This window comes from Ranitomeya variabilis, chromosome 1 (genome assembly GCF_051348905.1).
Source record: "Ranitomeya variabilis isolate aRanVar5 chromosome 1, aRanVar5.hap1, whole genome shotgun sequence".
NCBI classification, from domain to species: domain Eukaryota; kingdom Metazoa; phylum Chordata; class Amphibia; order Anura; family Dendrobatidae; genus Ranitomeya; species Ranitomeya variabilis.
Genome location: NC_135232.1, coordinates 661,503,000 through 661,520,305, shown reverse-complemented (window position 1 = coordinate 661,520,305; position 17,306 = coordinate 661,503,000). Strand labels below are relative to the sequence as shown.

The following is a 17,306-nucleotide window of genomic DNA, read 5'->3' as shown; positions in this document are numbered from 1 at the left end:
AGTTTTTGCTATGTAATCTGAGGGCAGCATGAGGTAGGGCTCAGACATTTATTTCACGGATGTGTCACTTAGTAAGCTGGCTGCCGTTTCAATACAATGAGTTTTCTCAGCAGGAGATTATCACTGCTGAACTAGCTGCCCGTGTGCCTCCTGGTTCAGCTACGCCCCCAGCACTGATTTTTAGCTATCAACATAAAATGAACACAGACAGCTGCTAATCAGGGGAGTGGGCAGGATTAGCTTTCTGAACTCTGCTACATCTACAGCAGATTAAATTCTGATTGTGTCACAATTGTTGCACACAGTAAACGAAGTGACACATTGCTGGTATCAGGGTCTCTTTTCCTTCATTATGCTGATCTCAGATGATATAGCAAAAGCCTGGTGACAGATTCCCTTTAAGCGGAGGTCCGCTGCTGGCACTACAGTATATATATGTGGTGCAATGTTGTCAGAATCATGGCTTATGAGGTGTATAATGCTGGCACTATTGTCCATGAGGTGGCGCAGTACTGGCCCTGTAGTCTATGGGAAGGAACGGTGCTGCGAGGCGGTGTTGTGTGAGGTGGTGTGGTGACAGTGTTGTGTGAAGTAGTGCAGTGCAGCGTGAAGTAGCACGGTGCTGCAAGGAGGCGGTCTGCTGTGTGAGGCAGCGCAGTGCACGAGGAGGCGGTCTGCTGAGTGGAGGCAGTTTGCTATGTGAGGTAGCACGGTCATTTGAGGAGGCGCTTTGGCGTGATGCTATGCGAAGTAGCACAGTGCTTCGAGGTGGCAGTCTGTTGTGTGAGGTGGCGCGTTGCTGCGAGAAGGCGGTCTGTTGTGTGAGGTGCTGCGAGAAGGCGGTCTGCTGTGTGAGGTGGTGCGAGGAGGCGGTCTGCTGTGTGAGGTGGTGCGAGGAGGCGGTCTGCTGTGTGAGGTGCTGCGAGGAGGCGGTCTGCTGTGTGAGGTGCTGCGAGGAGGCGGTCTGCTGTGTGAGGTGCTGCGAGGAGGCGGTCTGCTGTGTGAGGTGCTGCGAGGAGGCGGTCTGCTGTGTGAGGTGCTGCGAGGAGGCGGTCTGCTGTGTGAGGTGCTGCGAGGAGGCGGTCTGCTGTGTGAGGTGCTGCGAGGAGGCGGTCTGCTGTGTGAGGTGGTGAGGTGCTGCGAGGAGGCGGTCTGCTGCGTGAGGTGGTGAGGTGCTGCGAGGAGGCGGTCTGCTGTGTGAGGTGCTGCGAGGTGGTCTGCTGTGTGAGGTGGTGAGGTGCTGCGAGGAGGCGGTCTGCTGTGTGAGGTGCTGCGAGGAGGTGGTCTGCTGTGTGAGGCGGTCTGCTGTGAGGTGCTGCGAGGAGGCGGTCTGCTGTGTGAGGTGCTGCGAGGAGGTGGTCTGCTGTGTGAGGTGGTGAGGTGCTGCGAGGAGGCGGTCTGCTGTGTGAGGTGCTGCGAGGAGGTGGTCTGCTGTGTGAGGCGGTCTGCTATGAGGTGCTGCGAGGAGGCGGTCTGCTGTGTGAGGTGGCAGTTTGCTGAGAGGAGGCGGTCTGCTGTGTGAGGTGCTGCGAGGAGGCGGTCTGCTGTCTGAGGTGGTGAGGTGCTGCGAGGAGGCGGTCTGCTGTTTGAGGTGCCGCGAGGAGGCGGTCTGCTGTGTGAGGTGGTGAGGTGCTGCGAGGAGGCGGTCTGCTGTGAGGTGCTGCGAGGAGGCGGTCTGCTGTGTGAGGTGCTGCGAGGAGGCGGTCTGCTGTGTGAGGTGCTGCGAGGAGGCGGTCTGCTGTGTGAGGTGCTGCGAGGAGGCGGTCTGCTGTGTGAGGTGCTGCGAGGAGGCGGTCTGCTGTGTGAGGTGCTGCGAGGAGGCGGTCTGCTGTGTGAGGTGGTGAGGTGCTGCGAGGAGGCGGTCTGCTGCGTGAGGTGGTGAGGTGCTGCGAGGAGGCGGTCTGCTGTGTGAGGTGCTGCGAGGTGGTCTGCTGTGTGAGGTGGTGAGGTGCTGCGAGGAGGCGGTCTGCTGTGTGAGGTGCTGCGAGGAGGTGGTCTGCTGTGTGAGGCGGTCTGCTGTGAGGTGCTGCGAGGAGGCGGTCTGCTGTGTGAGGTGCTGCGAGGAGGTGGTCTGCTGTGTGAGGTGGTGAGGTGCTGCGAGGAGGCGGTCTGCTGTGTGAGGTGCTGCGAGGAGGTGGTCTGCTGTGTGAGGCGGTCTGCTATGAGGTGCTGCGAGGAGGCGGTCTGCTGTGTGAGGTGGCAGTTTGCTGAGAGGAGGCGGTCTGCTGTGTGAGGTGCTGCGAGGAGGCGGTCTGCTGTCTGAGGTGGTGAGGTGCTGCGAGGAGGCGGTCTGCTGTTTGAGGTGCCGCGAGGAGGCGGTCTGCTGTGTGAGGTGGTGAGGTGCTGCGAGGAGGCGGTCTGCTGTGAGGTGCTGCGAGGAGGCGGTCTGCTGTGTGAGGTGGCAGTTTGCTTAGAGGAGGCGGTCTGCTGTGTGAGGTGCTGCGAGGAGGCGGTCTGCTGTGTGAGGTGCTGCGAGGAGGCGGTCTGCTGTGTGAGGTGGTGAGGTGCTGCGAGGAGGCGGTCTGCTGTGAGGTGCTGCGAGGAGGCGGTCTGCTGTGTGAGGTGGCAGTTTGCTTAGAGGAGGCGGTCTGCTGTGTGAGGTGCTGCGAGGAGGCGGTCTGCTGTGTGAGGTGCTGCGAGGAGGCGGTCTGCTGTGTGAGGCGGTCTGCTGTGAGGTGCTGCGAGGAGGCGGTCTGCTGTGTGAGGTGGCAGTTGGCTGCGAGGAGGCGGTCTGCAGTGTGGCTGTTGGTTTGCTATGTGAGGTAGCACGGTCATGTGAGGTAGCTTGGTGCTATGTGAGGTGGTGCTGACAGTGCCTGCAAGGTGTGGCGGGAGCTTGCCTGTATACTTTAGCTGTACATAATACTATATAGTGACCCTTGTCACTGCCCTCCTCACCAGTACAGAGCGCACATTTAGCGCCAGTCGCGCACTATATGCCGATCTCCCCTCACACAGTCAGTATCATTCTGCACATGACTACAGAGCTCTAGCCACGCGCCTCCTCGGCCGGCAGCGTAGTCACAAGCCCCTCCCCTTCAGGTCCTCACCTTCTTCTCCGGCTCCGGTGGACCCCGCACGTCCCTGTGCCCTCTATGGCCATACTCTCTGTCTCCTCCAGAGCCGCGGCCTCTGTACGGTCTGCGGCCACCGCCACCTCTCCGGGATTTACCGCGGCCTCGCTCCATCTGCTCACGAAAGATGTCAAACCTTACCAACTAAACTAAAGGACCTTTGGTTATTTCACAGACATGTGATCAGTCACGTGGGTGGGAGGGGCCAGTCTAGTGTTGTGAGTCAAACACACGGCTGCTTTATGTTCTGCCTGGCACTGTGGCACACAAAAGTCCCTGCATTGTCTGTCCCCAGCCTGCTCACAGTAATGTATACCTATAGCAGGGGCGCTCAGAGTAGATGCTCTGCCATCACATAGTATCATATAAACCGAAAAGAAGATGGACACCAAAAAGCTAAGAATAATACTTTTATTAAGGAATCATTAAAACAATACATAAATACACAAATAAATATATAGATGAAAACGATGCAATAGAAAAAAGAAAAGGCAACAATAGTGCCACGTACGTACTGACAAGCTAACCAGTAATAAAGTTGGTATATGATTGTCCCACACAGATATACAGAGCGTGCAAGAATTAGCTTAATAAGCTTTAAATATTAGTGGTGACTGAGCCAACATATAATAAATGTATATTGCATATAATAGCAAACTGACGCTAGGCAGATGCGGGAAGGGACTGAGCGTGCAAAGACGATAAGGTATAAATAAGTAAAGTGCCTACAACAAAAAATAATTGGACAGAGAAACACTATACAACCATGCTACCTTTAGTACAACAGTGCACATATGTGGGAAAGTCCCAAAGGCATGGTGGATAAGACAGTATAGTACTTACTAAATGTCAGATGCACACACAGATTCCCCCCGCAGCCGTACGTGGAAAGGAAGAGCCCCGACGCGCGTTTCGCAAGTTGCTGCTTCCTCGGGGGGCGCCCACAGCAGACTCTATTGCATCGTTTTCATCTATATATTTATTTGTGTATTTATGTATTGTTTTAATGATTCCTTAATAAAAGTATTATTCTTAGCTTTTTGGTGTCCATCTTCTTTTCGGTTTATATGCTCACAGTAATGTCCTATACATCTCTGCTCTGTGCACACAACTCCCTGCAATGTCTGTCCCCATCCTGCTCACAGTAATGTCCTATACAGCTCTGCTCTGTGCACACAAGTCCATGCAGTGTCTGTCCCCAGCCTGCTCACAGTAATGTCCTATACAGCTCTGATCTGTGCACACAAGTCCATGCAGTGTCTGTCCCCAGCCTGCTCATAGTAATGTCCTATACAGCTCTGCTCTGTGCACACAAGTCCCTGCAGTGTCTGTCCCCATCCTGCTCACAGTAATGTCCTGTACGGCTCTGCTCTGTTCACACAAGTCCCTGCAGTGTCTGTCCCCAGCCTGCTCACAGTAATGTCCTATACAGTTTTGCTTTGTGCACACAAGTCCCTGCAATGTGTCCTCAGCCTGCTCACAGTAATGTCCTATACAGTTTTGCTCTGTGCACACAAGTCCCTGCAGTGTCTGTCCCCATCCTGCTCACAGTAATGTCCTATACAGCTCTGCTCTGTTCACACAAGTCCCTTCAATGTCTGTCCTCAGCGTGCTCACAGTAATGTCCTATACAGCTCTGCTCTGTACACACAAGTCCCTGCAGTGTCTGTCCCCAGACTGCTCACAGTAATGTCCTATACAGCTCTGCTCTGTGCACACAAGTCCATGCAGTGTCTCTCCCCAGCCTGCTCACTTTAATGTCCTATACAGCTCTGCTTTGTACACAGAAGTCCCTGCAATGTCTGTCCCCAACCTGCTCACAGTGATGTCCTATAGAGCTCTGCTCTGTGCACGTGCACACAAGTCCCTGCAATGTCTGTCCCAAGCCTGCTCACAGTAATGTCCTATACAGCTCTTCTCTGTGCACACAGGTCCTTGCAATGTCTGTCCTCAGCCTGCTCACAATAATGTCTTTATACAGCTCTGCCCTGTGCACACAAGTCCCTGCACTAGTTTTGAGGATTTTTTGGTTTTAATATAGCCATGAAGCATGTTATGGATTGCTGCATGTGTACAAGATTAGAACCACCGTCAGCAAATGAGTGCAGCACCAGGAGTACCATTAGTACATGAATTCTGTACCAGAAACACCGTCAGTACATGAATGCTGCACCAGATCCCCAGACAGTAAATGAATGTAGAGCCAGAAACACCGTAAGTACATGAATACAGCCTCAGAAACACTGACAGCACATGATGTATGTTGCTCCAGAAACACCGACAGTAGTTGAATTCAGCGTGAGAAACACCTTCAGTACATGAATACAGCACCAGAAACACTGTCAGTACATGAATGTGGTGCTAGAAACAATGTCAGTACATGTATATAGCACCAAGCTTAGTACAGAATTCAATTGCAGTGTCAGGTCAGCCGCATTTACAATTGTTTTACATGAACCTACAATTCCCAATATGTCTTTAACAATGGTAAGGACATACTGGGAGTTTTTGTTACCAGCCATCATCAGACTGTAGGCCATGTAGGAATCATAGCGATGATGTAACATAGTTAAAATATTTAAAAATGTGAAACAAAAACTTAAATCATCCTTTTGCAATCAAAAAATAAGAATTTTTTTTACATAAAAGCCTGATTTATCAAAATGTAAAATTATATGGTGAAAGCATAAAGAAAAACGTTTAAAATGCCAAAATTTACATTTTGTCTGTCACCACAACTCCCCCAAAAACGTAAGAAAAAGCTTTGTACGTATGTCAAATTGTACTATTAAAAACTAAAAGTTTTCTAACATCTAGCAGCAATCTTTGCTGATAACCTAAAAAGCCTTCCCTAAACTTTTGAATATTTTTGACCATTTTGGTATACTATCCAATTTTAAAGTTCATTTAGAAAAATCTAAAGCTCTCAACATATCTACGCCGGCGCCAGATATTCATTATTTGCAGAAAATAACTTCCTTTAACTGGCTCAATAACTTCATAAAATACTGTACTTGGGAATACATATCACTAACAATCCTGATTTCTTGTACCAAAGGAATTTGATGCCTCTGATAGAGAAAATAAGATCCCTCCTTAAAGGTTACGACAACCCTCTATTATCTTGGATAGGTAGAAAGAATGTTGTTAAATCATATATTCTTCCCAAAATCTTTTACCATCTAAATATGCTACCTATAAATCTCCAACATTCCTGCTTTTCTTCAATTAAACAGGTACTGTCTCAATACATGTGGAAGTATAAGAAAACCAAGGCTAGCGCATAAAATCCTATCCCGACCAAAACACAAAAGAGGCATCGGACCCCCTGATAGCCAGGTTTATTATAAAGCAATTCATTTGAATAGATGGCTTAAATTGTTGAACTCTTCCTGAAACATTGGGCAAAGTCATTACCTCTACAACTTTTGCCATTAAGTGAGCCTTAGAAAAGGAACTGTCCCCTAAACTTGCACACTTAACCCAAACTCCGCTATCCCTTTCCTATTGGATCCTGAATATTCAGACCCTTATAATCTATGGTCAGAGTTACCATATTATACCATCACTCAGTTCGTGGCGAATAAAATCCCCATGCTAGATTCCTGGCCGATTGGGTCTTCTGTACGTCCTTCTGATTTTTTACAGCAAAATCCTAAAACTCATGTCTTTTCAACTTTTAAGTCAAAATTCTCTACCACTAGTAAGTGGACCTGGCTTGATATGCTAAGTAAGCTTTCTTATCCCATCCCTAGAAGAATTTCAAAGATCTATAACCATCTGATCTCACCTCAATCCCCCTATAAACCAACCTTCATATATTCCTGGGAAAAGTAATTAAATATTTTGTTATCTGAAGATGAAATTGATTCTATCTAACTCTCATGGTTTCTCCAGATGTTCCTTATTGCAAAAAAAAACTCATCTAAAATTTTGACCCTGAGCTCCTGCACCATTTTTATCTAACAGATTCGGACCTCTGTTGGAGATGTAGAGCTCATAAAGGAGACTTTTCTCATATACTTTGATTTTGCCCCAAAATAAAGCCATATTGGTTGGTGATAGAGGAGACTCTAAAAAACATAGATCTGATAAATCATACTTTAACTTCAAAAGAAGTTTTATTGTCCTGCCCATACGTACAGTTTAAGCCCAAAAAACACGATCTATTAGCAATATTATTAGGAGCTGCCAAGCATTTAATCCCCCTGCACTGGAAACAGGAAGCTCCTCCAACCCATTTAGAATGGGTGAAAAAAATAAATATGATTTGACGTCTTGAAGAACTCACTAGCTGGGAATCCTTCACACACCCTCAATTTCTTAAAGTCTGGGAGAGATGGAAATCTGGCCTAACGAATTAAGGAAGTTTTTCGATGTCAGACTCCAGGTTCTCTGTTCTCTACACTGATCTCTCTTGATACTACCTTTCTGTTCTGATACAGCCTAATATATCCTGAATATGGTTAGGTCCCCTTTCTAGGTACTCTGTTTTTTGTATTTTTGTTTAGTAATCATAGTTGTCTGTTTTCCAATTTTGTCTCCACCCTTGTCTCAAAATGTTTTAAGCACCTTAGGGTGCCTCTTGTGAATCACATGTTATCATTATTCCATTGCATCTCATGACTTTTTCACAGTTGTGTAATTTTGTTTACTAAAATGTTTAAATAAAGAACTATTTAAAAAAACTAATGCTTTTCTGCCCTTATTAGGTGTTTTTTTCATTGTGTTTTTTTCATTGCATTTTTTTTACATCCGTTTGTACTGCATTTTTTAGCAGCTTTTTTTTCTTCTTTTTGGTATGTCATGTTTTAAATAAAACTGCTTTGTTTTGAATACCTCCTGGTATGTGGCTTTGATAAAACGTATTGATATATGGCATTGATACAGTCACGTGTGGATAACATGCGTTTTTTTCTGCAGATTTTCCTTGTCCCATTAAAATCTATAGGAAAAATCTGCAAATAAAACATATATTTACTACAACAGAAATTGACATGATGCAGATTTGAAACACAGAACCATAGGTCAGTTTATGCTGAGTGGAAAAATCCTGTTACACACCAGTTTTGCCCCTCTCTGCTTCTTTTTCCTTGGTCCACTGCCCTCTGCTGTGCTCCACCTCTGATTTTGCAGCTTGCTCAGAATGGATCAGTTACATCATCTCCCTAAACGTATTTAAGGCCCATTTAGACACCCACCTGTGTCTTGGAATTGAAACTCTAGTCCTATGTTTGGCGTTCTCCACCAAAAAGTGTTTGTGCTTGCATTCATCCCTGCTTGGTTCCACTTCATCCGTCCTGCTGCTCTTGAGATTCCTGAGTTTGCCAAGTTCTCGGTGCACATGTGTCTTCCTGATTGCTGCATCGACATCAAAGGTCCTTGTGCTCACCTTAGAGGATCCACCTCACCTGCTGAGCCTGACACATTCACTTTGCAGGAACAGTAAGCATACTTTTTTGCATAGCAAAAACATGGAGTGTCAAAAATTTACCAAACACTCATTGTGGGAGCTTAACCTTACGAGGAGCTTCTCCAGTCCTATGGCTTCTTACAGATCAACTTAATATAACATGTTGTTTTCAAATTAATGTTTCAACTGTATTTATTGCTTGAAAAAAAAGAAAAAAACCTGCAGAAATACATCTGAAATATTAATTTTAAAAAACGTAATGCAAAGCTTAAAATATATCAGTACGGACTGAAAACTTCATATGGTTAGTAGTAAATCCCTAAATGATGTTGTGTAATCATCTACGTCATTACGGTTTTCAAACCTTTCATGTAATTTTACTTGTTCCCACTTCTTTCTAACATATTAATTTATAATGTTGCCATTCTTGATAATAACAGTAATAGCATAGGCATCCAGGAATTAAGTGCATAGTATGTAAATGTGCACAAATGTAATTCCGACTGTCAATAGACTCAGCAAAGATGAATCTCTTCAGCCATCCACTAATACATAACCGCTGTAGTCATCAATTAGTTAGGAAACCCCTTTTAATAGTATAAACGCATCACTTTTGAACTGTCAAAAGAATTAGACAAGGGATTCAGTGATTGCGGATGTGAAGGAAGTCTTTGAGGGACATCAAAATAGATTATCGAGCAACCAAGCAGTTTCTTGTGAATTTGCTTTACAACTTCTTAACGCTTTTAAAAGTGATTTTAAATCCTTTTTCAATTGGCTTTTCTGAAACAATTTATAAAAAGTTCTGTATGCAGGTTAATTATCTTCTAGAACAGTGGACTTCGCCCTTTTGTGAGTAGCAAATCACTTTCAAAAATACAGATGGTGTTAATGTAGTATAAATATAAAATCCTATTTAATGTATGGCTGAGTGATGATACGGTTTAGACATTGCGTCAAATTTCAGTAATGCTATTTCATCCCTGATGCCACTCATGCACAGTAGTTTCATAGTTACCAGCACTGCCTTTAGATTGCTGGGACGTTTTAGCCCCTTTACTTTTTGACATACGACTTCCTTGAATTTCCAAGAACTGTTTCCATAAAATGGTACATTCCCTGCATATAATTGCGAGATTGAGTACATCTTGGCTCTGGTGGGATTGCATTTATTCTTCAGTGTGTACTAAGTACCTTATGTTATTTATATGCACTATTACTTTTTACTTACTTATAGCAGGGTATATGTTCATTTTGTTCCTATCTTAGGTTTTGTGTGTTTAATGGCCAATGTGAACTTGCTCCTACACATAGCATGTATGTCAACATACTCCAATTCATTTATTTCAGTTTTTGCTTTAATTGTGAGAAACGACAATATTCATAGTACCGTATTTTCCGGCGTACAAGACGACTTTTTAACCCCTGAAAATCTTCTTAAAAGTCGGGGGTCGTCTTGTACGCCGGGAATCGCCTTGTACGCCGGGTGTATATGGTGGGTGGGGTGGGGAGTGATCCTGATGACGACGAGGGGGCGTCTCACAGGAAAGTGAGTATCCCCCATTACCTTATCATAGCGCTGCAGCGTGGGGTCTCTGTGCTGGGAGCGGCGGCTGCTGTGCTGTGCTGTGGCGGCTCCTCTTCTGCAGTGTGGGGCCTCTGGTGCTGTGGGGCGGTGGCGGCGGCGGCATATCTTCATGCAGTCGGGGCTCCTCCGGCATCTCAGCCTGGAAGCCCCGCCGGCAACTCCATCGGTGTAATGCGCTGGCCTCCGGGAAAATGGCCGCTGCTTAGATTCAGATCTCGTGTCCCGAGATTTCGGGACGAGATCTGAATCTGAGCATGCGCAGCCCCCAGCGGCCAGGCCACCGCATCGCACCTATTGAGCTGCCTCCGGGAAAATGGCCGCTGCTCAGATTCAGATCTCGTCTCCCGAGATCTCGGGACGAGATCTGAATCTGAGCAGCGGCCATTTTCCCGGAGGCCACCTGACCGCATTGTACCGATGGAGTTGCCGGCGGGGCTTCCAGTCTTTGAGATGCCGGAGGAGCCCCGACTGCATGAAGATACGCCGCCGCCACTGCCCCACAGCACCAGAGGCCCCACACTGCAGAAGAGGAGCCGCCACAGCACAGCACAGCAGCCGCCGCTCCCAGCACAGAGACCCCACGCTGCAGCGCTATGATAAGGTAATGGGGGATACTCACTTTCCTGTGAGACGCCCCCTCGTCCTCATCAGGATCACTCCCCCCCCCCCCCAAAGGCACATATTCACCGGCCCTATAAGACGACATACGGTGTATAAGAAGACCCCCGACTTTTAAGAAGATTTTATATTTTAACTGGTAAAGTTGGGGGGTCGTCTTATACGCCCAGTCGTCTTATACGCCGGAAAATACGGTAAGTAAAGATTTTCTCCACTATTCTGCTATGGATAGGTCATCAATATTAGATTGATAACTGGCACCTCCACTGTTAATCTATTCTCATTTAACAGCCAGATGTTAATAGTTGTGGAGCTGAACTGGACAGCTCTTTCAAATGTGTAGTAGCTGCAGCCTGGTACTTTAGATCCGTCCCTATGTGAATGAACAGAAGTGTATCTATAGTACTCGGTAGTGGTTACTACACAGTTGATGAGTTTATGCTCACCAGTTGAGGTGGATCTTCTAAGCTGCAGGTACAGGTGGGCACAAGGACACCGAGTGTTGATGTAGCAATCTGGAAGGCACATGGGAAGCTATTAGGACTCACCTGGTGAAGTGGCCCCAGATCCAGATGGGTACTTGGTCCCCGAGCATGGTACAGCTGGCAGGACGAGACACCGTGAGGAACACCAGGATGGATGCAGCTAAGTCAGCAGGACAGCAAGGATAACAGACAGTTATACAATGTGCACAGGAGGAGAGAAACTAACAAAGTGTTGAATAATAATCAGAAGACACAGGTGTATTTCCTAAGGCGTCTTAAAAGGTCTAGGGAGATGATGTCACATGTTGGTTAACCTACAGTTGTGGCCAAAAGTATTGACACCCCTGCAATTCTGTCAGATAATACTCAGTTTCTTCCTGAAAATGATTGCAAACACAAATTCTTTGGTATTATTATCTTCATTTAATTTGTCTTAAATGAAAAAAACACAAAAAGAATTGTCCTAAAGCCAAATTGGATATAATTCCACACCAAACATAAAAAAGGGGGTAGACAAAAGTATTGGCACTGTTCGAAAAATAATGTGATGCTTCTCTAATTTGTGTGGTTAACAGCACCTGTAACTTACCTGTGGCACCTAACAGGTGTTGACAATAACTAAATCACACTTGCAGCCAGTTGACATGGATTAAAGTTGACTCAACCTCTGTCCTGTGTCCTTGTGTGTATCACATTGAGCATGGAGAGAAGAAAGAAGACCAAAGAACTGTCTGAGGACTTGAGAAACCAAATTGCGAGGAAGCATGAGCAATCTCAAGGCTACAAGTCCATCTCCAAAGACCTGAATGTTCCTGTGTCTACCGTGCGCAGTGTCATCAAGAAGTTTAAAGCCCATGGCACTGTGGCTAACCTCCCTAGATGTGGACGGAAAAGAAAAATTGACAAGAGATTTCAACGCAAGATTGTGCGGATGTTGGATACAGAACCTCGACTAACATCCAAACAAGTTCAAGCTGCTCTGCAGTCCGAGGGTACAACAGTGTCAACCCGTACTATCCGTCGGCGTCTGAATGAAAAGGGACTGTATGGTAGGAGACCCAGGAAGACCCCACTTCTTACCCCGAGACATAAAAAAGCGAGGCTGGAGTTTGCCAAAACTTACCTGAAAAAGCCTAAAACATTTTGGAAGAATGTTCTCTGGTCAGATGAGACAAAAGTAGAGCTTTTTGGGCAAAGGCATCAACATACAGTTTACAGGAGAAAAAAAGAGGCATTCAAAGAAAAGAACACGGTCCCTACAGTCAAACATGGCGGAGGTTCCCTGATGTTTTGGGGTTGCTTTGCTGCCTCTGGCACTGGACTGCTTGACCGTGTGCCTGGCATTATGAAGCCTGAAGACTACCAACAAATTTTGCAGCATAATGTAGGGCCCAGTGTGAGAAAGCTGGGTCTCCCTCAGAGGTCATAGGTCTTCCAGCAGGACAATGACCCAAAACACACTTCAAAAAGCACTAGAAAATGGTTTGAGAGAAAGCACTGGAGACTTCTAAGGTGGCCAGCAATGAGTCCAGACCTGAATCCCATAGAACACCTGTGGAGAGATCTAAAAATGGCAGTTTGGAGAAGGCACCCTTCAAATATCCGGGTGTTGTGAAATTGGATTCTGGGCTCCCCCGGTGGCCACTTGTGGAATTTAACTTGTGTGCATCATCCCCTCTGTTCACCTGCTCCTATCAGGATGTGGGAGTCGCTATATAACCTTGCTCCTCTGTCAGTTTCATGCCGGTCAACAATGTAATCAGTAGCCTTTCTGTGCATGTTCCTGCTACTAGACTACTCCCAGCTAAGTTGGACTTTTGTCCTTGTGTGTTTTTGCATTTTGTTCCTGTTCACAGCTGCTGTTTCGTTACTGTGTCTGGAAAGCTCTTGTGAGCGGAAATTGCCACTCTGGTGTTATGAGTTAATGCTAGAGTCTTAAAGTAATTTCTGGATGGTGTTTTGATAGGGTTTTCTGCTGACCATGAAAGTGCCCTTTCTGTCTTCATGCTATCTAGTAAGCGGACCTCGATTTTGCTAAACCTATTTTCATACTACGTTTGTCATTTCATCTTAAATCACCGCCAATATATGTGGGGGCCTCTGTCTGCCTTTTGGGAAAATTTCTCTAGAGGTGAGCCAGGACTGTCTTTTCCTCTGCTAGGATTAGGTAGTTCTCCGGCTGGCGCTGGGCATCTAGGGATAAAAAAACGTAGGCATGCTACCCGGCCACTTCTAGTTGTGCGGCAGGTTTAGTTCATGGTCAGTATAGTTTCCATCTTCCAAGAGCTAGTTCTCATATATGCTGGGCTATGTTCTCTCGCCATTGAGAATCAGGACAGTTTGACCGGCCCAAAAAAGGGTTAAATTACTGGCTGAGAAAGGAGAGAAAAAAGAAGTCTGCTACAATTTTTTTTTTTTTTTTTTTTCCCTCTAGTTCTGAGTGTGCTCTTAATTGAATCACTTGCTAGTCTGCCTATACTGCAGCCTTCCTCTCTTCCTCTCCTTCTAATCCTTGAATGGCTCTGTGTTCACCTGTTTCAAATGGATCTTCAGAGTGTAGCTACAGGTTTGAATAATCTCGCCACAAAGGTACAAAATTTGCAAGATTTTGTTGTTCATGCACCTATGTCTGAGCCTAGAATTCCTTTGCCTGAATTCTTCTCGGGGAATAGATCTCACTTTCAAAATTTTAAAAATAATTGCAAATTGTTTTTGTCCCTGAAGTCTCGCTCTGCCGGAGACCCTGCACAGCAGGTCAGGATTGTAATTTCCTTGCTCCGGGGCGACCCTCAAGACTGGGCTTTTGCATTGGCACCAGGGGATCCTGCGTTGCTCAATGTGGATGCGTTTTTTCTGGCCTTGGGGTTGCTTTATGAGGAACCTCATTTAGAGCTTCAGGCGGAAAAGGCCTTGATGTCCTTGTCTCAGGGGCAAGATGAAGCTGAAATATACTGCCAAAAATTCCGCAAATGGTCTGTGCTTACTCAGTGGAATGAGTGCGCCCTGGCGGCGATTTTCAGAGAAGGTCTCTCTGATGCCATTAAGGATGTTATGGTGGGGTTCCCTGTGCCTGCGAGTCTGAATGAGTCCATGACGATGGCTATTCAGATCGATAGGCGTCTGCGGGAGCGCAAACCTGTGCACCATTTGGCGGTGTCTACTGAGAAAACGCCAGAAAATATGCAATGTGATAGAATTCTGTCCAGAAGTGAGCGGCAGAATTTTAGACGAAAAAATGGGTTGTGCTTCTATTGTGGTGATTCAACTCATGTTATATCAGCATGCTTTAAGCGTACTAAGAAGCCTGACAAGTCTGTTTCAATTAGCACTTTACAGTCTAAGTTTATTCTATCTGTGACCCTGATTTGTTCTTTGTCATCTATTACCGCGGACGCCTATGTCGACTCTGGCGCTGCTTTGAGTCTTATGGATTGGTCCTTTGCCAAACGCTGTGGGTATGATTTGGAGCCATTGGAGGCTCCGATACCTCTGAAAGGGATTGACTCCACCCCATTGGCTAGTAATAAACCACAATACTGGACACAAGTGACTATGCGTGTTAATCCGGATCACCAGGAGGTTATTCGCTTTCTGGAGCTGTATAATCTACATGATGTTTTGGTGCTGGGATTGCCATGGCTGCAATCTCATAACCCAGTCCTCGACTGGAGAGCTATGTCTGTGTTAAGCTGGGGATGTAAAGGAACTCATGGGGACGTACCTTTGGTTTCCATTTCATCATCTATTCCCTCTGAGATTCCTGAATTCTTGTCTGACTTTCGTGACGTTTTTGAAGAACCCAAGGTTGGTTCACTACCTCCGCACCGGGAGTGCGATTGTGCCATAGACTTGATCCCGGGTAGTAAATACCCTAAGGGTCGTTTATTTAATCTGTCTGTGCCTGAACACGCTGCTATGCGAGAATATATAAAGGAGTCCTTGGAAAAGGGACATATTCGTCCTTCATCATCTCCCTTAGGAGCCGGTTTTTTCTTTGTGTCTAAGAAAGACGGCTCTTTGAGGCCGTGTATTGATTATCGACTTTTGAATAAAATCACGGTTAAATATCAATATCCGTTACCACTGCTTACTGATTTGTTTGCTCGTATAAAGGGGGCCAAGTGGTTCTCTAAGATTGATCTCCGTGGGGCGTATAATTTGGTGCGAATCAAGCAGGGGGATGAGTGGAAAACCGCATTTAATACGCCCGAGGGCCATTTTGAGTATTTGGTGATGCCTTTTGGTCTTTCAAATGCCCCTTCAGTCTTCCAGTCCTTTATGCATGACATTTTCCGCGATTATTTGGATAAATTTATGATTGTGTATCTGGATGATATTCTGATTTTTTCGGATGACTGGGACTCTCATGTCCAGCAGGTCAGGAGGGTTTTTCAGGTTTTGCGGTCTAATTCCTTGTGTGTGAAGGGTTCTAAGTGTGTTTTTGGGGTTCAGAAGATTTCCTTCTTGGGATACATTTTTTCCCCCTCTTCCATCGAGATGGATCCTGTCAAGGTTCAGGCTATTGGTGATTGGACGCAACCCTCTTCTCTTAAGAGTCTTCAGAAATTTTTGGGCTTTGCTAACTTTTATCGTCGATTTATTGCTGGTTTTTCTGATGTTGTAAAACCATTGACTGATTTGACTAAGAAGGGTGCTGATGTTGCTGATTGGTCCCCTGATGCTGTGGAGGCCTTTCGGGAGCTCAAGCGCCGCTTTTCTTCCGCCCCAGTGTTGCGTCAGCCTGATGTTGCTCTTCCTTTTCAGGTTGAGGTCGACGCTTCTGAAATCGGAGCTGGGGCGGTGTTGTCGCAGAGAAGTTCCGACTGCTCCGTGATGAGACCTTGTGCTTTTTTTTCCCGTAAATTTTCGCCCGCCGAGCGGAATTATGATATTGGGAATCGGGAGCTTTTGGCCATGAAGTGGGCTTTTGAGGAGTGGCGTCACTGGCTGGAGGGGGCCAGACATCAGGTGGTGGTATTGACTGACCACAAAAATTTAATTTACCTTGAGTCTGCCAGGCGCCTGAATCCTAGACAAGCGCGCTGGTCGTTGTTTTTCTCTCGGTTTAATTTTGTGGTGTCTTACCTACCGGGTTCTAAGAATGTTAAGGCGGATGCCCTTTCTAGGAGTTTTGAGCCTGACTCCCCTGGTAATTCTGAGCCCACAGGTATCCTTAAAGATGGAGTGATATTGTCTGCCGTTTCTCCAGACCTGCGGCGGGCCTTGCAGGAGTTTCAGGCGGATAGACCTGATCGTTGCCCACCTGGTAGACTGTTTGTTCCTGATGATTGGACCAGTAGAGTCATCTCTGAGGTTCATTCTTCTGCGTTGGCAGGTCATCCTGGAATCTTTGGTACCAGGGATTTGGTGGCAAGGTCCTTCTGGTGGCCTTCCCTGTCACGAGATGTGCGAGGCTTTGTGCAGTCTTGTGACGTTTGTGCTCGGGCCAAGCCTTGTTGTTCTCGGGCTAGTGGATTGTTGTTACCCTTGCCTATTCCGAAGAGGCCTTTGACGCACATTTCGATGGATTTTATTTCGGATCTGCCTGTTTCTCAGAAGATGTCTGTCATCTGGGTGGTGTGTGACCGTTTCTCTAAGATGGTCCATCTGGTTCCCTTGCCTAAGTTGCCTTCTTCTTCCGAGTTGGTTCCTCTGTTTTTTCAAAATGTTGTTCGTTTGCATGGTATTCCGGAGAATATCGTTTCTGACAGAGGGACCCAATTCGTGTCTAGATTTTGGCGGGCATTCTGTGCTAGGATGGGCATAGATTTGTCTTTTTCGTCTGCTTTCCATCCTCAGACTAATGGCCAGACCGAGCGGACTAATCAGACCTTGGAGACATATTTGAGGTGTTTTGTGTCGGCGGATCAGGATGATTGGGTTGCTTTTTTGCCTTTGGCGGAGTTCGCCCTCAATAATCGGGCCAGCTCTGCCACCTTGGTGTCCCCGTTTTTCTGTAATTCGGGGTTTCATCCTCGATTTTCCTCCGGTCAAGTGGAATCTTCGGATTGTCCTGGAGTGGATGCTGTGGTGGAGAGGTTGCATCAGATTTGGGGGCAGGTGGTGGACAATTTGAAGTTGTCCCAGGAGAAGACTCAGCTTTTTGCCAACCGCCGTCATCGTGTTGG

At 46.4% G+C, this 17,306-nt stretch overlaps 2 protein-coding genes across 2 annotated transcripts in view; one reads left to right on the top strand and one right to left on the bottom strand.

Moving 5' to 3' along the window:
* The window catches only part of AVEN (apoptosis and caspase activation inhibitor), a 661,464-nt gene extending 658,222 nt beyond the window's left edge, over positions 1-3,242 (bottom strand). Inside the window, exon 1 of the mRNA XM_077263370.1 lies at positions 3,051-3,242. Coding sequence (XP_077119485.1) covers positions 3,051-3,188 — 138 coding nt within the window. The 5' untranslated portion in view covers positions 3,189-3,242. The remainder of the gene's footprint in view (positions 1-3,050) is intronic.
* The window catches only part of CHRM5 (cholinergic receptor muscarinic 5), a 252,276-nt gene that overhangs the window by 216,937 nt on the left and 18,033 nt on the right, over positions 1-17,306 (top strand). The window lies entirely within an intron of this gene.